At 49.2% G+C, this 26,004-nt stretch overlaps 1 protein-coding gene across 1 annotated transcript in view; it reads right to left on the bottom strand.

Moving 5' to 3' along the window:
- Positions 1 to 26,004, bottom strand: part of TGFA (transforming growth factor alpha) — a 108,345-nt gene that overhangs the window by 64,231 nt on the left and 18,110 nt on the right. The window contains exon 3 of the mRNA XM_060168953.1: positions 8,020 to 8,073. Within this exon, the coding sequence (XP_060024936.1) occupies positions 8,020 to 8,073 (54 nt within the window). The remainder of the gene's footprint in view (positions 1 to 8,019; positions 8,074 to 26,004) is intronic.

Genomic DNA, 26,004 nt, shown 5'->3' with positions numbered 1-26,004 from the left:
TGTTTGCCCTTTATTTTTGCATCTCTCTGTACAATTTTGATATATTATATTCAATTTTATATACTACTTTTTCTGTTTATTTACATGTGCATTCTCCCATATTGTTAAATATTCTTCAGCATGATTTTAAAGGGCTTTCATTTAAAATCTATCCACCTGTCCCATCACTATTTCCCTCTTGCTGACATTTAACTTGGCTATATTTTACTATAATGGAGAATAACCTAACATCGCTGGTTATTTTTGTAACATAGATGGCTAAAAGTGTAACTGTTCAGTCACAGGGCATGGACAATTTTAAGGTTCTTACTAATACTAAGGAAGCAAGTTCCCCATTAATACTAAGCTCTTTCCTAGAAAGTCAATATGCACATCCATAAGCAATATATGTAGCTGTCTCACATCACACACACCAGCACTCAGTGTTGCCATTCTCAAAAATGCGCCGATTTGATAGATAAAAATTTAATAGTATGTCTATCTTTCCCAGCAGAGTATAAGGTTCTTAAAAACATAGACTTTATTTTGATCAGGGCCTGGCACATAATAAATGCTCAATAAATCTTTGTTGATCTTTGGCACCTTGTTACCTGCAGCTTCCCCTTCCCAGTCCTGCCACAGCTGTTGGGTTACCACTTGACCAAAGGGGGCAAACCGATCCAATTCTCTCTCTTGAGACTCTGAGCTAAGTGGCGCAGAGATGGAATGAACTGGTATTAGAATGATCTTCACGGTAGGTACAGAGTAAATGGCCACAATCTGTGGGGCCTCACTGCTCAGCAATTCTGTGGATTTTGCCAGCTCCACAGATGCCAACCACAGCCCAGACGGGTGATCAATCAGATGGAAAACCAGCTCGGCACCACGGGCCAAACTGAGCACGAAGCAATTTATCAAAGAAAATAAAAAGTATACGGTTTGGCACTTGGATTAAAAATGGGGGGCTTCCCTGGTGGTGCAGTGGTTGAGAGTCCGCCTGCCGATGCAGAGGGCACGGGTTTGTGCCCCGGTCCGGGAGGATCCCACGTGCCGCGGAGCGGCTGGGCCCGTGAGCCATGGCCGCTGGGCCTGCGCGTCCGGAGCCTGTGCTCCACAACGGGAGAGGCCACAGCAGTGAGAGGCCCGTGTACCGCATTAAAAAAAAAAAAAAAAAAAGGGAAGTCTGCATATAGTGGAAGCAGGTGTTTTCTTCAAAGAAATCCATATGGTAGATCACATGGTCTATGTTTATGATTTACTTTGAGATGTAAAAATCATCATCATCATCTGCCTGATGCTATGCTCTCTGATGCCAGGGCTCATAGTTACTTCTCATGTGTATCTCCAGGGCCTAGCACAACGCCTGGTATAAGGTAGTACCTAAAAAGTGTGTGCTAAATAAAAGTTGAAAACTAAAAAGTGGGAGAACAGTAGGCTTCTATAGGCCTTGATTTTTAGAAATCCAGGAGTTGTGTCACTTGCTTTGCTTTTTTCAAAGCTGGTAGATGCTCTCTTATCTGAGCTCAACTTAAACCAGGGCCTTGATTTCCCAATCCATCCTCTCCACTCCTTTGTTAAAACAACTAGACCAATGTCCTCAGAGTGCAAAAGCTCAATTAGTTGGCTACTCTAGCTTACCAGCCCGTTTCTGTTTTTACCAGTGAAGCTATATATTTACCAAGAGGACATGTGTGTTTGTTCCCAAACCTATTTATGTCAGTTGCACTCATTATTGTATTTACATAATTTAATTACATATTACATAAACTAATGACATATCTATGCATAAGGAAAGAGCTGTTGTTTCTATTGTAAGTGGAGTGTTCTGGAAAGACTTGATAAAGGTGAGTAGATAAAAAGAACTGCTGTCATATACACACTACCAAATGTAAAACAGATAGCTAGTGGGAAGCAGCCGCATAGCACAGGGAGATCAGCTCGGTGCTTTGTGACCACCTAGAGGGGTGGGATAGGGAGGGTGGGAGGGAGATGCAAGAGAGAGGAGATATGGGGATATACGTGTATGTATAGCTGATTCACTTTGTTATAAAGCAGAAACGCGCACACAATTGTAAAGCAATTTTACTCCAATAAAGATGTTTAAAAAAAAAGAACTGCTGTCAAATTAGGGGTGAACAAGACAACTAAAAAAGACTAGGTGTATGGGGGGAAAAGTATACGTAAATCTACAAAGATTTACAGCCCTTACTTTGCAAGCGTCTAAGTTCTTACGCTGAAGAAATCAAATATGGAAATTACAGAGGATGCAGGAAGGGTGCAGCTTACACAAGTAAACGAATGCAGAATGCCAATATATAAATCCATGGATAACCCAAACAACGGTATCATGAAACATTACCTGACTTTCCTTCATGTAATGCACTCTGAAATTCTCTAGTCTAAACTATTCGATCTCCTTTTAAAAAATGTTGGTTGTGACCCACTAAAGTGATTTTGTGACTCACAGTTTGAAAAGACTGCCTTAATCCAACTCCTTAATTTTATGAGGGGCAGCTGGGGTTCAGGGAGATTTAAGAGCACTACAGATGTCACACAGCTAGTGAGTCAGAATTACAGTCCTGGATTCCACATCCTGTGGCCTGTCTACTACCCCAAGCAAACATCCCTCTGATCCAGCACAGTTTCCTCTGCAGAAAGTCAAAGGTAAAATGAGGAAAGGAGAAAGAGTCCCTCTCTCTCTCCTGAGGCTCCACGGTCCACTAAGTGTCCTCTGAAGTGAGCTAGTCCCAGCACCTACGGCTGTCTGTGCCTTTAGCCCCTAACAAAGTCATACCAAGTCTCTTGTGCTCCAGACACATATTTGGAACAGTGAACCACGTACCTGGGTAGGACACGTGAGCTTTCTAATTTTAGAATGACTTCAGCTCCACGTGGGAAAACTCCAGACAATGGAACGGGGAAGTGGTTTGCAGTTCTGAAAAGCTTTTGTTAGGTGAGATGAGCAATAAACAGATCCCTCGCTTGCTGGCTGACCCATGTTCTACCTGTTTTCCAAACAAGTAACGCCTTCAAAGACTGCTCCCTATAATCAGATTTGCCCTCCCTCTGCACTCCCAGCCCAAACTCGCCCTTCTCGACATAGTTAAGCCCAAAGTCCCCGCCAAAATCTGACCACCATCTCCCCAAGCAAGCGGATAAGAGTGACCTTCCCCATGAATAACAGCACTGTGGATTTTCCATGGTCTTTTATCATCGCCCCTGAAGTCTCCCAGACGCTGAATTAGGTAAGGCTTCCGACACTGCCCGGTTCCCGGTGGGGGTCACTAGACACAGGCTAGAGGAAGGAGCCGAATTCAGAGGTTTAAAGAGCCACCCGAGGACCCAGATCGTGCAAGGAAGACAGCCAGGTGCCCGAGCAAGGCCCTCACCACACCCCTCGGTCACTACAGCAAGTCTCACGAAAACACGAGAACCTCATGGGCAGCCTGGGAACTACGCAACACTTCGAGGGTTAAGCAAGCAGCCACCCAACAACTTACCCAGGATGCATTCTGTCCGTGTCAGGGGCATTAAAAGGTGCCTTTGAAGATAGGCTGTAACTCTGTGAAGGATGCGAAGCTCTAAGCTGCAGGTGCTGCCTGCCACCCTCACCTTGCCTCCAGCTAACGTTTCTCTGCACGCTTTACACACTGACAACCAACCGGAGACAGACTTCCTGTCCTGACTCCCAGACGACTGACTTCACTTTTGTAGCAATTATTTTCTAAATCATACACTAAGCAGTCAGCTGCGGTTGCCTTCTGTCACTATGAGGCTCTCATTACGGGTTCACCTGTGTAGTGCGGACGAGGACACAGAAGTTGTCCAGTAACTATCATGTTAGAACCTGAATGTAGAATAGCACCTGGCTCCAAGAGAATGAGATACGTGGCGGTCACACTACCACCAGCCTATCTGAGGCCTGTGGCAGGCACCGCCAGTCGACCACTGCCATACTTCCTGACAGTCTGAAGGCAGCCTTAGAATCCTCAGCGAAGCTTTCCAGGTAGTCTCTATCTATCCATCAGAGTGATCACGTGAAAAACGTCACAGGTGATTTCTGATTCAAGGCCAACAGAGGAGGAAACTAAGATCCAAACAGGAACCAGATGAATAACTTGCCCAGGGACTCGGCAAAACTCAGACCAGATGGGCCCCATGCCCAGGAGTCCTAAACTTCAGCCTAAGGCATGTATCCCTCCAATGGCCCACCCAAAGCAGATGTCTGAGAAGCATCTACTGATGACAATAATGCCAGTTTCCCATGCCTCTGGCATCATCTTCCCTCCACACATGGGGCTTTATAAAAAGGAAGATCGGAAGAAACCAATGAAACCTCAACAAGAAAGTCAGGAGCAACCATGAAGTCACGAGAACATGGAACTTTTCTGGGGGAAAAGCACAAGAAAGCCACGTGGGATCAGCCCCTGTTCCTTCAAGCTCATATTCTACTCCTGATTGGCACATGGAGTTTGCAATTTTCTCTCTGTGCTTCTCCATCAAAACGTTAGAGCTGAATTCTGAGTCTGCCTGCACTCCTTTGCTCCAGCGCCGTCAATCAGGGATGTACCAAAACCTTCTTATGTCCATTACTGCTTCTCATTCCAATCAACTCTGAGAGTGGAGAGACCTGCATATTTATGCCATGGGTGAAGCTCTCATAGCTTCTGTCCTAAAACAACCCATCTTCACACCTAAATGGACAGTTTGACGATTTAGTAAATGAGCCCACCAACAACCAGAGCATGAGGGTTGTAGGAGGGACTCAGATGTGGAAGTCGGTCACCCAGTATATACATGAGCACATTTTCCAAAAGCACTGTTGACCTGAAAGGAAATATAAGTAGAAAGAAAAATATGAAAACATCAAAGGGAATGAAAATTAGGGACCTCCCGGGCGGTCCAGTGGTTAAGATTCCTCGGTTCCACTGCGGGGGGGGCACGGGTTCGATCCCTGATTGCGGAACTAAGATCCTGCATAACACGTGAGGAAAAAAAAAAATCTAGAACGACAACAACAACAAGTCTAAAACATCTCATCGTGTGACAAAGGGAATGCAAATTAAAGGAAGCGCCACGGATTTGAAGTCGGCATCATCCACCCTCCATATTTAAGGATCTAACAAAAAAGGAATTCTCGTTGCTTTTGTGGGTGTAACTGAACTAGGGTTTTGTTTTTAAAGTTCCTACCTGTTAGATATAAGCAGTGTTCACAAGTGAAATGGACTTTGTTTTAAACTATCCCAACAAAGATAAAACTCAAAAAGGTGAGAGAACATATGAAAGAAAAAATTGCAGAGTGTCCTAATTGCTGAAGCTGGGTATATGGGGATTGATTTCACTATTATTTCTTCTTTTCTATGTATGAAGATTTCTATTATAAACAGTAACAAATAGTTTTACTTCCTGAATTAGTCAAGAATTAAATACGCACATACCCCAGTGCTGGGGTAGTGAGTATGGCTGGCAGGGGTTGTCCCCAGTTTGAGCTGCACCCACAGCAGGATTTTAGCCATGTCTGGAGAGGACAGCGTCGGGGTGGCATGGGATGGTCAAGGCCTACCAGGGCCTGGGGAGTCTTCTAGGAGATAGGAAGGTCACCCTAAAGGAAGAGGAAGTTGAGCAGACAAGGCTGATTTAGTCACAAAGTCCTAGCCCTTGGAGGGGTGGCTATGACACGGCCATCACCATTTGGACTTGTCTACTAACTAGCCCAGCCCTCTCTGGACTCATGGCTCGGTCCAATGGAGTAGGGTAGAGAGTAAGCAAACATGGAAAGAACTAGTCCATTAACCTCTCCGGGGCACAAGTCCCATAGCTAAGTAACCCATCAAACAGAGAGCAATGCAGAGGCCAGATGGGCAGCCCACCTCCCTTCTCCACATATCGCCAACCAACTCCAAGATCTCAAGGCCCCCTGGACACTAGAAGGCATGGCACCGCCTCTGCTCTCACCCACCACACTGGGCTACAGAGGGGCACTGAGCCAGTTACAGGGTCATGTGCAAAAGGGCAGGACACAACTACTGTTTTCTGAACATACATCATCATGAGGGAGAGTATGTCTCTGATATCAACAAGGACCTGAGACTATCTCACAGAAGCAAGTCCAGAAAGGAAAGATGGAAGAGAGGTTGGTCACTACTGCAGCAAGGACAGTCATTCTCTGGATAAATGTCCCAGGTTTTCCCATTTCTACCCGGAAGAGCCTGTGAAACCACAAAGGGCCTCAGCAGGAGCCATGCCAGGCCCCTGAGGGGATTGGCTGAGGTACGACATCCCCTAGGCCTTTCTTGTACAAATGGATGCAATGGGAGGAGGGGATAAAATAACCAGGAGTACCCGTCCCCATGGAGGTAGCATCAACATTTGCCATCACCACAAACTGTCACCTGCAAGTGACTTAGAGGAGACCCCGGCTCTTGGCCCGCCAGGTCCTACAGTGAGAACCGGGAGAGGCTGGAGATGCACCTGGGGGGTACATGCATCCCAGAAGGGGGGGGTGGGGCAGTTCTGAAAACAGCATGGGGGAGTCACAAAGCTATCTCCCCCTCCCTATATACCATATCTGAGCCCTTTGTGACGGGGGAAGTAATTAAAAAGTGAAAGAACTACTTCATGGAAACTCTGGCAGACCCTGGACTCTAAAAGCACCACTTTGGGAGGGACAGATCCTTCTACCCCGAGTCCCAGAAAAGAATAACACAGAGGAAGAAAGGCATCTGTGGCAACATGGGCCACCAAGTGGCTTGGACACCTTAATGGTTCAAGTGCATCAAGAATAACAGCTCCAAGAGGAGACTGGTACTCAGTGGGAGTGGCAGCATCACCTCCACTGTGTTTGGATGGAAAGGTCTGGAAGAAGAGAACAGCCAAGTACCAGGGACACTGTGTGGTTGGTTAGAGAATGTATGAATGCATAGGACCACCTCCTGCCCAGGCACCTCCCTGAGATAACTAGGGAAACACAGCAGGGGCCACTGCAACAACAGATGGGAGCATACTCCATGTCAACGAGGGAACAGTGAAACTGGCAGAATCATGCATTGCTGGCATAGAGATCAGCTCAATTTACTTGGAAAGCTATTTGGCAATTTGTTAAAAGGTTCATAAATATATTTACCCTTGCTCCTGGAGATATGTCCTAAGGAAAGAATCCAAAAGAAGGAAACACCTTCTAGGCATCAAGATGTAGCATTATAATTTAAACTGGAGGCAACAAAAATATCCCATGGGAAATGCCTAATTAAACCACATAGGTCCGTTTTCATGGAACATCATGACATTTTAAAAGGATAAATTTCAAGACTTTCTAGCAACATGGAAAAACGCACAACTCCAAACCTTGAATTTAAAAAGCAGGAATCCAAATAGTTTCCTCATCATGACTAACTGTATAAAAATATTAGCGCACATGGACAAATGCTAAAGGCCGATGCTTTCTGTGATCCTCTGCCCGTGGAGGGTTTGCCTCCTACGTTTCCCAACTAACTGTATAAAAATATTAGCGCACATGGACAAATGCTAAAAGCCGACGCTTTCTGTGATCCTCTGCCCATGAATGGTTTGCCTCCCACGTTTCCCAACTTTCCAATCTGTTGATCGAGGATCTTGCAAACGAAACCAGGGAAATATGACTACAAATGTCAAAAGATAAACTGGAAAAAAAACTAAACAAAATCACCAGGCAGAAGGAGACAAAAGCGTTTAGGAATCTGGGTTCTTCTTTAGATGGTTTATAACGTGACGGTTCCCAGCTTGTGGGTCGTGCGGGCTCTGCTTTCTGGCACCCCGGCCCACAGCGATTGTCTGATCAGAGAAGGGAGAGGGCAAGCCCTGAGGCCAGCAGTTAAGACCTCCCAGGAGCACTCCCTGGGCCCCCGGCACAGAGGACAGAGAGGGTGCAGGGGACAGCTGTGCAGGAGCTCAGCGGCCAGGAGCCCCGGGAGGAAGCTTAGAGCTCAGGCTCCACAAGGCAGCCAGGGTCTGCCGCCATGCAATGCTCCGCACACCACCCCACACCAAGGGGATGGGACTCACCACTCAGCGCGGACGTACTGTTCTCCAGGGCCTGGCACACAGCCAACAAAAGACCTGTGAGGGGAAGAAGAGAGGACAGGTGAGAGTCTGGCCAGCAGCCCATGAACTCAGGCTTCGAGAGTGGGCCCTCACAAGGGAGAGTTGGTAGTTTCACAAGGTGGCCAACAGCAGGCTTGGTGACATACTTCGGGGAGCTCAGTGCAAAGTGAAGACGTGGGACCCTCTGTCCAAAATGCAGGGACAAAAGTGCCTATCTAATGGGCACTCTAAGTTACTAAAATATCAAGCTTTTCCCTTCCTTTCCTGGTCTCTCTGTCAACACTTGTCATGATGTTTCTTGTTTCTGTCTTTTTAAAAACACCTTATAAATATTTTTATTGTGGTCAAACATACACAGAAGTTACTATCTTAACCGTCTTTAAGTGTACAGTTCGGTGGCTTTAAGTACTGACACACTGTTGAGCATGTCGTGATGTTTTTTACTTGCTCTTTCTGGTCTTGGAGACTTGCAGGGTGAGCACAGCTCCTCAGAGGCACCCTGGGCCCCTGCGACAGTGCACAGGTGCGCACGTGACCCTGGTCTGCCGCGTTTCCCCTCCCCCAGCGGCGGGATGGATGTGTGCAACCCAGCTGGGGGCAGGGGAGCCTAGTCAGGGGTTTCTTCTTCCCAGAAACCAGTCGCCCCAACCCAAGGTGGGCAGGTGACCCGCGAAGGTGTTGCAATATCCACCCTGGCAACCTGGATGGGGGGAGGGGAGTCAGTCATCCACAGAAACGCAGTGGGGCTGCCAGCCCAGGATGGGGCAGCTCCCAGCATGCCCTGCCCGGGATGCCGTGGGGTGTGCACACCTCACCCCAGCCTTTCTTGTGTCCAGGCCCCAGGTGGCAGGGGTGAGAACCCACCCAGGGGAGGCAGGGAGGTGACGGTAGGTGGGACCACAGGAGGCAAAAGGCCCAAGTCCTCCCCGGTGCACACCCCAAGGCCCCATTGAACTTCATTTACAAGATACAAATGCAAAGAGAAAACTGTTAAGAATTTCGAGACTGCAGCTGCACAGCGGCAGCGGCGTTAGCCCCCCAAGCCCAGGGCCCACCTGAGCAGGAGATCCTGGGACCACCTGTGAAACTGCCCCTGCCAGCAGATGACCTTATATGCCAGCATGTTACAGTACCAGAGGTTTCAGGAAACAGAGCAGCAAAATTCTGATGAAAAAGGAACCTCTCTGAGTTGTGCAATCAGCATGAATTAAGTTAGAATGACTTCCTAAAACCAAACTGCAAAAAGACGCCGTGGTGGCCATGCTAACAGGCTGGGCTGCCTGCAGGTTAGCCCAGAGGCTGCAGAGAAAACAGGCAACACTTCTGCGCTGTGACCCCTACCCCCATGCTCAGGACCAGCTCGCCCCCCGCCGTGCAGGCTGTGAGGGCTCCTTTCTCCTGTCCCTCAGAGTGTCGACGCACCAGCCCTTGACTCTCAAGGGAGAAACACGCTTGGAACAGATATGGCAATCTGCTCACGACTTTCCTTGAGGCCTTTGACATGAGAAACATCTCAAAAACTTCAGACCGCTTTTACTGCAGGCTTGGCATGGATTTCCCAAATACTCCTACAGAGTGTTGAACCAGACATTTGTGCTGGAGTTGGGTTGGGGGAGACCAGTTGACAGTGGGGGACAAGGAGAGAAAGTTAGTAAATTCACACATCTGCCCCGTGCAATTCTTTCTTGCTGCTCAATAGACACTAACTTTGGAAGCATGGTCTTAGGGTTCCCCTGGACATATCTAAAAGGCCCAGTTTGTAATCCGCACACCAAGCGTTAAAACGAGGCTTTCCTACCAAAGCCAGAAAAAGTCTTAGAGGTTTCTCACTGTCAGCTGGGGACCTGTCACAATCTGATTTTGCTGACACCACCGCAAACCACTCTGGGCCAAAGGTGGCCCGTGACCTGTGGTACCAAAAGGAACAACTCAGGGATGCTTTGCACACCTCTCGACAGAAAGTGCCAATGGCCTGTCACAAACGGTCCCTGAACGAATGAATGACCTTCCCCTCTCCCTCCCCGGCCCTACATCCTGTCAGTCAGTATAGTTCCTGGGCTCCACGGTGACCTCTGCTTTAGCAAAACCAGAACAAGAAAGCGAATACTGTCCAACTCCAGCCGGGACAGAGATGCTCACCAGTCTACAGGGTGTGTGGAGGGGGGCTCCCGCAGACTCGGGGTGAGTCCCCTTGCCCCCTCTGCTCCTCACGGGGAGCCCGCAGCTGCCAACTTGCAAAGATGTCTTGGGAACTAATTAGAGTTTACAAAACCACCATGTTCCACAGATGAAAGACACTGGGTTTTTATTCATAATTTGAGCAATGGGAGAAGAATCGTTCCTTTCTATACCCTCACGTTCCCATGGAAAAACGTTTTAGCGCCCTGGGCTCTCTCTGCAATCTCCATTCGGGCACAACTGCAGTTGAGGCCCTGGGATGGGAGGCAAGGTCTCTGCTTTCCCTTCACTACGTGGTGGGCTCCCTAAGAGGGTCCCAGACCAAAACGACAGGGTCAGGCCTCTTTCAGTTCTCACATGGGCGGATACCCCTTATTGGACAGGTGCCACTCTCAGGCCCACCACTCGCCTTTTACATGCATTATCTTAGTTAGTCCTCGCGATAACCCATGATACAGGGCACCTCCTGGCCTCCCTGCCGTCTGGTCCGGCCCATGGAAACACCCGGTTTTACAGATGAGGAAACTGAAGCTTGGAGAGGTCGAGAAGTTTGCCCAAGCTCCTGCAGCCAAATTCAAATTCAAGTCTGTTCAACTCCTGTGCCCAAGACAGTGTTTAATTACCACCCCAAACACCAGTCCTTCTGACCACAGCCTGTCATGACACACTGGAAGGTGTGTGTTTACCAGTGACAACCCCCGAATGAGTCCAGACAACAGATTCAGCAGGCTTAGCCTCCAGGTTGATCCGTCTTTTCCAGAAGCTACATCAGTTACCTCTTGGGATACTCCCACTGCCTCCAATTCCCCCACTACGAGTGAGGTCTGCCGAGAAGGGTCAAGGGTGTGACTGTCCAGACTCCCTGTAGCCCAGTATTCGTAAGCCCAGCTGCCCAGACTGCCAGCTCCCACCCCCGGGCTGTGCACAGGCCTTCCAGAAACATGTGGACTTGGCAGGCTCCGAGGCTCATCAGAAGGACAGGAAATCCTTCCCTGGAGCACCTGGATGGTGACAGTACAGGCCCGGGGACAGCGCCACAGTCAGCAGCTCCGGGGAGACGACACACACTCCAGACGGAGGCTTGGCAGCCACAGGTGTCTCTCGCCTGAGGTTCAAAGCCGGACCTCGCCTGCCGCAGGGCCACCCAGCCAGCCTCCCTCTGGGCCAGGAATCCCTTCTGGGCTGCTCCTGCCAGCACCCTGTTTCTGTTTAAATAGCTCCAAAGAGGGGAATCCCTGCATCGTGAACTTTAAAAAGGAAAGGGGGTGGTGGTGAGGGAAAAACCACATGCAACGGAATAAAGACCTTATGAAAGGCGGACCCCGCTCCTTGAGGTAGAGTGGGAACCCAGGCTGCCCTCCAGGAAGGACAAGGGCTGCAGTGCTTATAATTCAGCTGTTTGGAATGCAGACAGACGTTTCCAACAGGAAGAATGTCAAGAGAAAGGCTAGCCTACTTATCTGGTAAGCTCACAGGACCGGGCCATTGTGAAGCCCACCCACCTCTGGGCCAATGGGAACAGCTGCTGATGGACGCTGGGCACTCCTCACCCCCAGGCCACAGAGCAGGGTGCCCCCTCCATGCACGCCTTCACTCAGGCACGGGACTGGGACCCGGCTGCACCTTCAGCACGGGACACCCTCCACCCATCACCTGTTGGCCTACTGACTGCCTCGCCTCCTCTGTGGACACTCAGCTCTAGGGCCCCAGCCTGGAAGAAGCATCCTCAGGGCCCCAGTCACCCCAGCAGAGCTGACCACGCCCTCCCTGCTCTGGCCCCTGCTACAGCCAGTATTTGCTCCTACCTACTCCACTGTATAAATCAGCTGTTCTGGTGATAGCCATTCTGACTGGTGTGAGGTGATAGCTCATTGTAGTTTTGATTTGCATTTCTCTAATGATTAGTGATGTTGAGCATCCTTTCATGTGTTTGTTGGCAATCTGTATATCTTCTCTGGAGAAATGTCTATTTAGGTCTTCTGCCCATTTTTGGATTGGGTTGTTTGTCTTTTTGATGTTGAGAGGCATGAGCTGCTTGTAAATTTTGGAGATTAATACTTTGTCAGTTGCTTCATTTGCAAATATTTCCTCCCATTCTGAGGGTTGTCTTTTCATCTTGTTTATGGTTTCCTTTGCTGTGCAAAAGCTTTTAAGTTTCATTAGGTCCCGTTTGTTTATTTTTGGTTTTATTTTCATTTCTCTAGGAGGTGGGTCAAAAAGGATCTTGCTGTGATTTATGTCATAAAGTATTCTACCTATGTTTTCCTCTAAGAGTTTTATAGTGTCTGGCCTTACATTTACGTCTTTAATCCTAATCATTAGAGAAATGCAAATCAAAATCACAATGAGGTATCACCTCATACCAGTCAGAATGGCCATCATGAAAATGTCCACAAACAATAAATGCTGGAGAGGGTGTGGAGAAAAGGGAATGCTCTTGCACTGTTGGTGGGAATGTAAACTGATACAGCCACTATGGAGAACAGTATGAAAATTCCTTAAAAAACTAAAAATAGAACTACCATACGACCCAGCAATCCCACCACTGGGCAAACCCTGAGAAAACCATAATTCAAAAAGAGACATGTACCCCAATGTTCATTGCAGCTCTATTTACAATAGCCAAGACATGGAAGCAACCTAAGTGTCCAACGACAGATGAATGGATAAAGAAGATGTGGCACATATATACAATGGAATATTACTCAGCCAAAAAGGAAACGAAATTGAGTTATTTGTAGTGAGGTGGATGGACCTAGAGTCTGTCTTACAGAGTGAAGTAAGTCAGAAAGTGAAAAACAAATACCGTATGCTAACACATATATATGGAATCTAAAAAAAAAGAATGGTCATGAAGAACCTAGGGGCAGAATGGGAATAAAGACGCAGACCTACTAGAGAATGGACTTGAGGACACGGGGAGGGGGAAGGATAAGCTGGGATGAAGTGAGAGAGTGGCATGGACATATATACACTACCAAATGTAAAACAGATAGCTAGTGGGAAGCAGCCACAGAGCACAGGGAGATCAGCTCAGTGCTTTGTGTCCACCTAGAGGGGTGGGATAGGGAGAGTGGGAGGGAGGGAGACGCAAGAGGGAAGAGATATGAGGATATATGTGTATGCATACCTGATTCACTTTGTTATAAAGCAGAAACTAACACACCATTGTAAAGCAATTATACTCCAATAAAGATGTTAAAAAAAAAAAAGGATGCCTTGGATTTAGAGATGGTGAGCAAAGGCCTATGGAGAAAGTGCTAATGCAGACGAGAGGGGCAGGAATCAGGTGAGAGAGGCAGAAGGGAGTGTGGGTGTTTGGAGGGTAGCCAGGATCCCCCCTTCCTCTCCTGCCATGCTTGGGGTCGCGGGGTCATAAGGGACAGAACAGGAGCTCAGGAAGTGAGGGTGGTGCCTAGAAGGTGAGAATCCTGCATCTCAGCATGAGGTCTTCAGGTGACACTCATGGACAGCCATATAGGGCACAAAAGTATATGGAAATGGGTCACGGGGAACCCAGGGCCTGCTGGTATCTTCTGGTACCAGGTTCTAAGGTATCTTTTCTTATGAATTATACTCCAACATCTGAATTTCATCTGCAAACATGGCAGGATTTTTAACTGCATAGCAAAAACTGCAATATTTGTGACTTTATCAGTATTTTTAAATGCAAGAGGTTTAGGGCTTCCCTGGTAGCGCAGTGGTTGAGAGTCCGCCTACCGATGCAGGGGACACGGGTTCGTGCCCCGGTCCGGGAAGATCCCACATGCGGCGGAGCGGCTGGGCCCGTGAGCCATGGCCACTGAGCCTGCGTGTCCGGAGCCTGTGCTCCGCAACGGGAGAGGCCACAACAGTGAGAGGCCCGCATACTGCAAAAAAATAAATAAATAAATAAAAGTAAATGCAAGAGGTTTGATAGCCAGGTGAAGATGCTGGCTTCAGGGTCAGAACTGATTTGGAAGAAAGAAAAAGGGAACACACTGTAGGCAGGGACAAGGAGGGAAGCTGGTAGGACCAGGAGACCCGGGCCTGCCCTGCCTTCGAGAATATCCATAAATGCCATGGTCGAAAGCAGCCACGAGGCATCCCCATCGCCCCAGTGCAGCATTTCTCTCCAAGGAAGAGCTGGCAGTTCACAAGTGCTCCTACTTACAGAGACACCAGTTACACTGGCTTCAGAGGATGGCAGGCAAAGCAGCAGAGGAATTTGTGGAGGAACTGGCCAGACGGGATTAGGACAGCTCAGGGGAAGGCAAGGAGGGTTTAGAAATATGTGACACGGGAATGAATCACCTTAGGCCAATGGGCTCATGGGACAGAGGGCTCTTTCTTTCACCGTCCCAGCATCTGGAACTCTGCTTTCAAAACACAGATTGGATTCTGCTACCCAAGGAGAGTCTTATCGAGAAATTATTTGAAATGGTTAGTGCTGTGTTTCAGGTGGCGAGTCCAGACACACAGAGCAAAGAAACCAACTCTGCAGGGAGAGGGCAGCTCTCAGTTACAAACCCACCCAAGTGAGGTTCTGACCCTGTGCCCAAACAGCCCCACATTGGATACATGAACTGAGAAGACACTTGTATGTCAGTGGCGGGTGGTAGAGGGAAGACCACCAGCGCCTGATTGGTCTTCTGAGCTCCCTCCTCACACCGTCCAGCCATAATTATTATCGTGGCTGACAGCGTTATTAACAATAATAGCAGCAACATTTGAGCACTTATGACATGCCCTGCATCATCTCATTCAATACTCAAAGCCAGTCCTAGGAAGTCGGTACTATTTGTGCTCCCATTTCAGAGGTGAGAAAGTGGAGGTACACGAGATGAAGTCACCTGCCCAAGGTCATCCAGCTTGTGAGTGACAGAAACTGCAGGCTCATGTTACAGGGCCCAGCTGGCCCCCCTTTGCTTTCCCTTACCCTATGAAGTACAGCCAAAGAACACAGACATGCTAGAAAAGTCCACCTCCTCCTCTTCTGGATCTAAGCCAGATGTACTGGGATATGCAGGCTACCAAGGGGTCCAGGGACTAGGGTCATTCGTGAATGGTGTCACCTTTAGCAAGTCCCTTCACCTCTCAATCTTGGGCTCCTTACGTTTAAATGACAGAGTTGGGCCAGAAGATCAGCCCAGTCCTTAAGTTCTGGGACAATATGGGGCTGTGCATCTTCTTCAACCAGCTATCTGGGGAAGGGGGGTGGGGACATACTTGGCCTCATTCCAATGCTTTGTAGGTGGATCCCTCACCTTGAAGAAGGATCAGGCAAGATGCAGGCTGCGTGTGCTTATCTCAGTGAGTGTACTCGGTTTACAGTAATTTTGTCTTTCCATTTAGCTTGGCACTTCCATCAAATATCAGAAGATGGGAGAGATCCGAAAACCGCAACCTAAAAGGGCACTTTTCATTTCTACATTTTCAATGCAGTCTTTTCTCTTTTTTTTTTTTTAATTTATTTTTGGCTGCGTTGGGTCTTTGTTGTTGTGCACGGGCTTTCTCTAGTTGCAGAGAGCGGGGGCTACTCCTCGATGCGGTGTGCAGGCTTCTCATTGCGGTGGCTTCTCTTGTTGCGGAACACGGGCTCCAGGTATGCGGGCTTCAGTAGTTGTGGCTCGCGGGCTCTAGAGCGCAGGCTCAGTGGTTGTGGTGCATGGGCTTAGTTGCTCCGCGGCATGTGGGATCCTCCTGGACCAGGGCTCGAACCCGTGTCTCCTGCATTCAGGTGGATTCTTAACCACTGCGCCACCAGGGAAGCCCTTCAGTGCAGTCTTGACACTGGCTTGATAATATATTCCGAGCTTATAGTCCATGAGGAATGTTCTTGGGTCAGTGAGCTTGGGACCCTTCCTAATGACCCCTGGGTGGCCACAAGCAGCAAAGCCCAACTTGACACGTCTAAGGCAATACCTCATAACTATGACATTGTGGAAAATAAGCCAGTGTTACCTGAATGCTCATGGGTATTGTGGATGGGAAAACCTCAAGTATTCAGAATGAACCTGCAGGACGGGGAGATGAAGGAGTCAGGCGGATGGGTGCCTGCATTGCAAGCCTGTACCATTTTCTATTCCTGACTCAGGGTCTATTATGGCAGAGCAGAAAGGAGCCTTCCCGTCAGGCCTTTGTTCAAATCCTGGCTCTGCCACTCAGCTGTGGGACCTCGGCTAAGTTATCTAACCTCGCTGAGCCTCTGTGTCCTCATCCATAAATAAGGATAACACTTCCTCACGTGACTACTGCAAGGATTAAATAAAATAAAATGGTGTACGCAGAGTCGGAGGAAAATGGACTCTTCCATACTACATCGAAGGCAGATGAGTATGGGCTGCAGAAGCCAACACGGAAACCCCATGTTCCCATAGACACCTGCCCACTTCCTGGTCCCACGCACCACCTCCGATCCGGACCCCTTTCCAGAGGCGTGCACCTCAAATGTCGTGTTCCAAAGGAAGCTCACCTGTCTCCTGACCGTTCCACTCCTCCTCCTTCGTTCTAGGTGGGGCTGAAGACCCGACAGCTGTCATCGAGCCCTGCCTCCCCTTTACCCGATATCCAAGCCAAGGTCTCCTACACGTCCTGCCTCCACCTCATCCATCCCCCTGCATCCCCACTGCCCCAGTTCAGCCTGTCATCTCTCCTGGGCTATCACAATAGTTGCCTGACTGGTTTTCCTGACAACAGCTTTTTCACCTTTGTTCCTGCTGCCAGAAGTGAGCTTCCAGAGCACTTCTGGGCCATGGGACTCCTTCCCTCTAAACCCCGCTCACAGAGCCCCCTCCCCCAGTCACGAAGTCCCAAGCAGAGATTTCAGGGGCATAACCTGGTCCCCAACCCCATTTCCATCTGGCTCCTCCCACCCGCTCCTGTTAGGCACCAGCCTCCTGGCACTGTCCCCCTTCCCTGCACACGACCTGTCTTCACTCAGCTTGGTGCCTTGGGGCTCATGCCACTAGGGTCCTGACTCAAGTCCTTGCAGCTGTGTGACCTTTGCTTAGTTGCCTGAGTCTCGGATTCCTCCGCTATGAAAAAGAGATAACGATAGTGGTCTCCCACACAGGGTTACTGTAAAGACTGAGTGAGGGGACTCAGGAGAAACGTGTAATACGTGGAGTGGCCTGTCACAACCATGCAACATGTGGTCGCTGCTATGACCGAGAGTGTCCATTTCTATGCTGCTCTCTGAGTCAGCCAGCCCCTTCCTCTACCTGTAAACAAATTTGCCTCTGAAAGCCTCGCTCACGTGTCAGAAACAATCATTTCTTCCTCAGTGCCGTCCTTATTAGATCCCACCTTGTAGTTAAGAAGTTCTCACATCTCACCCCTCCCCGCCAGCGAGGTCGGCAGCCGTGTCCTGCTCATCTCTACCCTCACACCTGGTGCAATGCCTGGCCCCTACTTAGGGTTTGGATATATGTATGTTGAACTGGATTTCTCTAAGAGGTCACCAGCTTGAAAACAGAGTTGGAGAGGGGTGAGTACTGACAGTGTACAGGTGGGGAGTGGGAAAACCCACCGACCCCCCGGAATTCCCCCCTCACTTCTCCCCCAGCTACACCTCTGAGTGTCGGTTCTTTTTCTGATTTCAGTGGAGTTGGAGAACACGGAAACCTGGCATTCACTCATTCAACAGTGTTTACTGAGCACCCACTACGTGGCAGAGACTGCTCTAGAGGTTGCAGAGATAGGGGAGGGACTCAAAGGCCCCTCTCTCACAACATCTGCAATGTACTCGTCTTGGGAGGAATAATTCTTCCAACCCTTAGAAACCATCACACCGAACTCCATTATAGAAGTCAGGCTGCACCATCATTCAGTCGGGTGCTGAGTTAAGATGCCTCTTCTCTTTCAATCCTAGTTAACGAGTCTCACTAGAATATAGAGAAGACCACGCAGGATGGGGAAGCATCGCCCTTCTCCTGAGCCTGTAGTAAGTCTGCTGAGGCAAGATCATGCCAAGATGATCCTGAGTCATTTGGTCACCTGATGAGATGACCCCCGAAATGTTTTACACCCTTAACTTATTTTGTCAGTTTTTCCTGAAATCTTTATGAGAAAGCAGGAAGATACGGTTGAAGCAAACACACTCACCTGTGTCCTGGGAGCCTCTCCCACGCTCGCTATTCAAGCCCTTTGCTCCACCCAAATGTGTCCACCTGGCCCAGGCCTCTTAAATATTCTCACTCGCTCTCTCCTGCCTGGAAAACCCTCAGGCTGCCCTGACCTCACTTCTTTGCAGCCCCCAGGCCCAGACCTCTTTTCCCACCATCTCTGACTTAGGAGAACTGATGACTATCTTCCTTTCCATACTTCAAAGGCCAAATGAGAAGATTTGCAAACTGCTTTGGGCTCTTGAGAGTCCAGGTCCTAATAAATGCCCAAGACTTATACCACATGCACAGGCATCAGAGAAGCAATGCAGCTATAAGAGGAGGTGGCACGCTCATCCTGACTTCTGGAAAACACGCAAAAAAGAAATGACTAAATAAAAAATCCACAGAGACCCTTGCAGGAGAGGGTGGGTGCTGCCCTGTTGAGAAACCTTTGTTTCTGAGGCCTGGCAGGTGTGATGCAACCCCTCACACTGCTACGTACATATCTTCCTCTCTGCTCTCCCCAGCACCCACCCACGTCCAAGCCTTACAGAACAGTGCTGCCTACTGATCTGGTGGTCTGAGCGGACCCCCTCCTACAAAGCAAACAGCACACAGGAGCAAAATATCTTCGCCAAACAGTAAGTTAACCAGGATGCACAAAGCATCTCCTCTGGGCGAGGCGGGCCCTGTGCTCGCTCCCATCTGTGCCCCGCCCTTTCTCGTTAGGAGGAAGCAGAGCTGAGGGTTTATCAGAGATCTGGACCAGGGCTGGCGACTGAGTCAAACTTCCTCTTCTACAGGCCCCGCTCCCATGCTGGCTGGCCGAGGGCCCCCGCCAGGCATTGCAGGGCAGCAGGGCGAGTATCGCCGAGCCCTCCTGGAGTTTCCCGGCTGCTGAATCACCAACAGGCTCTACCAGGGCTGAGCTCCGAGGCCACAGGAAGCTGTGCGGAGGTGCTCGCGACCCCGTTGCAGCCGACTGACACTGACTTGAGGAGTAAAGGTGTCAGCGCCGAGGGCCACGCTCGACTTTCCCAGAGTCCCAGAGGAAAGGAGGGGCGGGAGAGTGGACCTGAGACGGGCCGGGATCAAGTGGTAGATGCAAGGACACCACCTGCAGGGCCCGGGCCCCTCGGCTGCCGGGAATTGCAGAAATCAAACACCAAGCCCCCTCCCGCTTCGTGGAGGCCCACTGGCCCCATGCCAGCTCCCCCTGGCCTTGTGGTGTCCCCATAATTACCACCCTCCGGGCCCAGGGTCAGCAGTGGCTCTGCCTGTGTGGACCTCAGCCCAGCAGAGTTAGCCTCTTGGCAGCCCCAACAAAGCCAGGCCCATCCCTCAGCTCTGTCAAGGCCCTATGTACACATCACTCACCGCTAGTGGCTTGGAAGTAGGCTACGAGCGGGGAGGTAAAAAAAAATAAGCAATCCTTGAACTCTGCCCCATTTCCTCCATGTGAATAGCTGGGTGATGACAAACTCATCCCTTCCCTGGGACCCCTCTGTAGAAGGCATGACGAGGCGTGGGGTTTGAGCCAAGATAAATACCAGTATGACTTGGCCGAATTTCAGATCAATGCAGCGTCAGCCTTGGGGGCTGGGGGAGGGTTGGACGGAGGGGACAGCGCTGCGCCAATGCTAATCGCCACTGTCAGGCTTCCATCATGTTCTGTGTTCTCGGGGCTGACCACAGAACACCCCTTAGGAGAACTCACTTGACTGCATGAGGACCACTGACTGAGAAGCAGGGTTCAAATGGAGAAAACAAATCCTGAGAAGCCTAGATTTTCAAGAGTTAAGGGAAAACACCCTGAAGTTCTTGAAACCCCACATCACACTGCAGGCTGGAAAAATGTCTACGTTCTTCTCCTTGGGCCCTGGAAGTGAGGGCAGGAGGAGGAAGAGGGGAGAGTAGATGAAAAAGGGTGTGGGTGAAAACAGCAGGTACCAGCTGCTGAGAAGGGCCCGGATGAGGAGTGGGCAAGAGGCACTGAGAGTGACCCCTTTTAACTAGGAGACCCTGACCAAACCACCCCTAGTGCAGGGGTTCTCATTGCTGGCAGGGCCTGCTGGGGGCATATGGTAACAGGGGGGGTAGCTTTGATTGTCACAATGACGTGAGGGGCTCTCTTGGTATTTAATGGGTGAGAGCAGGGAGGCTAAACTGCTGCGATGCACAGGGCTTTGTCCTGCCTAAGATGCTCACAGTGCACCTTGTTGAGAAAGTCCAGACCCCAGCAGGGAAAGTCCCTTCAGCCACAGGTCATTCAGCCTCCAAAGGCATGCGGGCAGAAGCAGCCTAAACTCAGGTGAGATGGAACAAGCCGGCAGTCACAGGAATGGACAGGGTGGCTCAGGAGAGCAGGACTGTGGGGTCAGCCTGCCCTCAGGAAACTGGGAAGCTCCCTTCCCCATTCAGTGATTCCCTCCATTCTCTGTTCATCTGTCCGCCTCTCTATAATAACCTGAAGCATCTGGGTTGCACAATAGGAAGCCTACCTATAAAGTAACAAGACCGACAAGCCATCAACAAACCTGCTCCCGGGGATTTGTAGTCATGGGGCTCCAAGCAGACCCCTGGGAGCCCGGAGAGGGAGGGAACTGCAGGAGGGGTGAGGCAGGCAACTGTCCCTTGGTGCACTGATTTTAGGGCCCCTGACGTATTTCCCTTTGGCCAGTGTATGTTCTTCTGGCCACATATGGCAAAGCTGTTCAGCGAATGCCCCCAAAACACTTAGTCGTATGGGAAGAGTCTTATGCACCGACTGGAGACAAACCAGTGAGGAATCAGGTACACCTGACCCCACAGTTTTGGGTGAAGAGCATCACGTACCTTTTAGTAGTATCAACTTAAATCATTTTAAAGGAAGACACAAAAACCCTGGGGAAGCACGGTAATTCTCCCCTACCAACCCTGCTTCTGCCCTTCCCCTACTTCCCTCATTGACTTTTGGCAGGGAGGGTAGAGGTGCGAAGCAAAAGAAAAGAGGGAGGGAAGAGGACGTTTTCTGCTAGGATGGTTTAGCTCGAGCAAGAGGAAGATGACAGAAAGAAGAATGTGTGCGGCATCCCTGGAACGTTCGGCGTATTTCTGAAGCACTGCCCAGGAAAATCAGACTCCTCTAAATGAAAGTGGTGCAGGAACCAGAACAGCTGATGAAATGGTACAGCCACTCTGGAGGACAGTTTGGTGGTTTCTTACAAAACCAGACGTAGTCTTACCATAGGGTCCAGTAATCGAGCATCTTGGTATTTACCCGAATGATTGAAAACTTATGTCCACACACACGCACAGAAACCCGCATACAAATGCTTATGGCAGCTTTATTCACAGTTACCCAAACTCGGAAGTAACCAAGACATCCTTCAGCAGGTGAACGGATAAGCTGTGGGACGTTCAGACAATGGAATATTATGCAGCAATAAAAAACGAGCTCTCAAGCCACAAAAAGACACGAAGGAAACTTAAATGCATATTCCTAAGTGAAATAAGCCAATTGGAAAAGGCTATGTACTGTGACTGTGTGATTCCAACTATATGACATTCTGGAAAAGGCTAAACTATGGAGACAGTGAAAAGATCACTGGTTGCCAGGGGGTTGGGACAATGGAGAGAGGGATGAACTGGGGAAGCAAAGAGCATTTTTAGGGCAGTGAAACTATTCTGTGTGATACTACAATGGTGGACACATGTCACCACACATTTGTCAAAATTCATAGAATGCACAAAGAATAAGCCCTAATGTAAACTAGGGACTTTTGTTTACATTTAACCTTAGTTAAAAATCATTAACTTCCATTAATAATAATGTACCAATATTGGCTCATCAATTACACTGAATGTACCACACTAAAGCAAGATGTTAATAACAGGGGAAGCATATGGGAACTCTCTGTACTTTCTGCTCAATTTTTCTATAAGCCTGAAACTGCTCTAAAAACACTACAGTCTAGGGCTTCCCTGGTGGCACAGTGGTTGAGAGTCCGCCTGCCGATGCAGGGGACACGGGTTCATGACCCGGTCTGGGAAGATCCCACATGCCGCGGAGCGGATGGGCCCATGAGCCATGGCCGCTGAGCCTGCGCGTCCAGAGCCTGTGCTCCGCAACGGGAGAGGCCACAACAGTGAGAGGCCCGTGTACCGCAAAAAAAGAAAGCAAAAAAAACCTACAGTCTAGAGAGGGGCAGTGCTCAGCCCACCTGGACCCTCGTGGCCAGAGGAGGCACTGTTATGGAAGCAACCTAAATGTCCATTGACAGACAAATGGATAAAGAAGATGTGGTACCTATATACAATGGAATATTACTCAGCCATAAAAAAGGAAAGAAATTGGGTCATTTGTAGAGACGTGGATGGACCCAGAGTCTGTCATACAGAGTGAAGTAAATCAGAATGAGAAAAACAAATACCGTATATTAACGCATATATGTGGAATCTAGAAAAATGGTACAGATGAACCTATGTGCAGGGCAGGAATAAAGACGCAGACGTAGAGAACGGACGTGTGGACGCGGGGGTGGGGGGATGAACTGGGAGACTGAGATTGACGTATGTGCACTGCCATGTGTAGCTGGTGGGAACTTGCTGTATAGCGCGGGGAGCTCAGCTCGGTGTTCTGTGGTGATCTAGATGGGTGGGATGGGAGTAAGGGGTGCCAGGGAGGTTCAAGAGGGAGGAGATATATGTATACATATAGCTGATTCACTCTTTTGTACAGCAGAAACTAACACAACATTGTAAAGCAATTATAGCCCAATAAAAACAAACAAAAAACTACAGTCTATTACAGACAACTGTATACTGATGGTGGCTGCCAGGGAGAAGCTTTCATCAGTGGCTGATCCGACTGGACTGAGCCACCATGGACCCTGAGCCTCACTCTCAAACTCGGAGCGTGTCAGAATGGGAGGAAGCCGAGGAGAACCCTCTGGACATAGGCCCCGGATAAGGCAGGCGGGAGCCTGGAGGGGAGGAAAGGGAGGAACAGTGGGCGAGGGGTCTCCCAGAGAAGTCTTCCTGTAGAGAGGCTGATAGGCACCACCGGGAATCTGAGCAGCTTTTGCAACAGCCGAGGAAATCCAGTGCCCTGGTTTCAGGCAACTGGCCTTGCTTCTGTGGTTTCTGACGTAAAACAGATGATGTATCCTAGATGTTCCCTCAGCTGAGGACAAGTGATCAATACAATTTTCAATCTGTAGCCAGCCAGCTGTCACCTCTGAGACCGAGGGAGCAGAATTCAAGAGTTGCTAGAAGGACGGTTTCATCCTGCTTCTGGACCCTCCTGCTATACCTAAGAGGGGGGCTCCTATGCGGATATCAAGCACAGCCTTTGGCATAACAAAATGCAGCTACCGTTACAGAGAGCTCTTCCATCCTCCTCTTCCTGTCCCTTCTTACACTTCAGGTAGGAAAGGAACAAAAATTGGTGTCAAAATCACGAGATTCTGCAATTTGTTTAGCATCAGTGACAGATTTTTGATAAACGTAATCGCTGGTTTTCCTCAAACATTTAATTCCTTTGATGCTGTCAAGAGCTTTATACACATTGAATGTGATGCAGGCATCATTTGGCTTGTATCATTAATTTTACTTAATCTATCACCTAAAATTAATACTGAGTAAATCAGATTTAAAGTTGATATTTTCAGATGTGTACCTTTGACTTGCATTCTTTATCAATTACCTTTATCAATAAAATCAACAGTTTTTTTTAAAAAAGAATATTAAAAAAAAAGAGAGAGAGAGAACTAGATGGCTTTCAACTGCCCGAAAGTATCCTTCTGTGAAGACCGATTTGCAAGGTAATGAAGCTAGTGGCTCATCCCCATCCCCAGCACTGTCAAAACCTGACATTTCATTGTAGGTTTATTTGTTTATTTTCTGTCTCCTTAGCACCAAGTGGGGGACACCCTCTAGGGAACAGTGCCTGACGCATCGACAGCTCTGAACAAATACCTCCTGAATGAATTCACTTCCTTTTAAAGCCAAACCTGGGAGACAGTTCCACAGAGATGTCTAGGAAGTGTGAACTAAAGAAGGTGACACTAAACTCCTATTTGAGCAGGAGCCTTTTATACAGACTTTGTGGAATATAGGTTCTTTCCTTCTGGAATAAGAAGACACCATTAAAACTTTTCTGTGATGACAGTTCTCCAAGAAATAATGCAGACACTGGAGCATTTTCTTCATCGTGGGTGTGTGCATAGATAGATAAAGTCATCACAGATGTCCTTTTTTGAACAGGTGACATCTAACAAAGACCTGAATAAAATGAGGGAAGCAGTCCTGCAAAAATGTGGAAGAAGAGCAGTCAAAACTGAAGGAACAGCAGGTGCAAAGGTCCTGAGGTGGGAATGAGCTTAGCATGTTCAAGAAAGAGCAGGAAGGCTGGTGCAGCTGGAGGACAGTGGTGGGAAATGAGGGTGGAAGGATGCCAGGCAGGTGTCTGTCACAGGGAGCAGTAGGAATCCGAATTTTTCCAAGCTGGGCAGCCACTGGAAGGTTTTGAGAAGACGAGCCACAGCATCCGATTAGATGGATCACTCAGGGTCCTGAGAACAGAAGAGGCCTTATAGCGGCAAGACTGGAAACCAGAGGAACGGATGAGGCTACGGCAGTCCAGGCGGAAGATGAGAGGGGCATCTGGGAGGGCATGAGGAGTGGTCGGGTGTAGAACAGAATCAGAGCCAGCAGGACGCGGGAACTCGGGAGGGCTGAGCGTGGGACCTCCTCTCTTCACCCCATCTCTACCTCTACTATTTCCTTGCCTTCAAGACCAGCTCAAACATCAATGTCTTCAGAAACCTTTCCTGACCACCTCAGATGGAGGACCCCCTCTCCCTCAAAAAATTAAAATAGCAAGCAAATGAGTCAACAGGGACACAGGTCTGAAGAAACCCATTCGCAAGTGCCAACAAGCACCAAAGCCACAGAAGTCAATCTCTTCTTGGTCCTGATGTTCTCACAGTTCTCTAAAGAGTGTTCATTAACAGGGCCCAGCCAGGGTGTGTCCACTACCCCCAAGATCCTCCAGGATGCTACAAATTGGAATGAAGGCTCTGGCCCTGCTCATCCCCAGACAGGTGCTAGGAATCTCAGTCCAAGGGCAGCCCAGGCTTACCTGTGAGACTCACATTCAACATCCAGGATACGTTAGGGTCCAGACACCAATGGCTGTGCCCAAGGCTTTCTGGAGGCTCACACGGTATCTAACCCTGCTCACCATACACCCCTCTGCTACCACCCCTGGGGTGCTGAAGCAACCCAGACTCAGAAGTGAAGGGCCCACGAGGAGCAAAGCAAACAGGCTCCGAGCCAACCTGTGACCAGAGCACAAGCAGCTGCAAACGTACAGACCCAGACATCATTCTCTGCTCCGGGTTTCTCTGCCCTACAAGTCCTGCCTCTGCCGCAACCTCTATGCCCCATGTGGACACAGCCCTTCTCTCTACTTTCTTTCTTATCCCCTCACAGTGCCTGTGCGGGACGATTAAACAGGGATGGTCACCCCCACTGATGCGGGTGTAAGGATGTTGATGACTGCTGGGGCGGGAGTGCCACGACATGCTACATATCCTCTAGGGAAAGGAGTCCCTCCCTGTAAGAAAGTGAGATATCAGTGTTCCCTTCTGACTAGCAGGCAAGTCAGAACACTCCTGCTAATAACCCAATGAGGGCC

The sequence above is a fragment of the Lagenorhynchus albirostris genome, chromosome 13, assembly GCF_949774975.1.
Source record: "Lagenorhynchus albirostris chromosome 13, mLagAlb1.1, whole genome shotgun sequence".
Taxonomy (NCBI): Eukaryota; Metazoa; Chordata; class Mammalia; order Artiodactyla; family Delphinidae; genus Lagenorhynchus; species Lagenorhynchus albirostris.
This window is presented reverse-complemented; position numbering and strand designations above follow the sequence as displayed.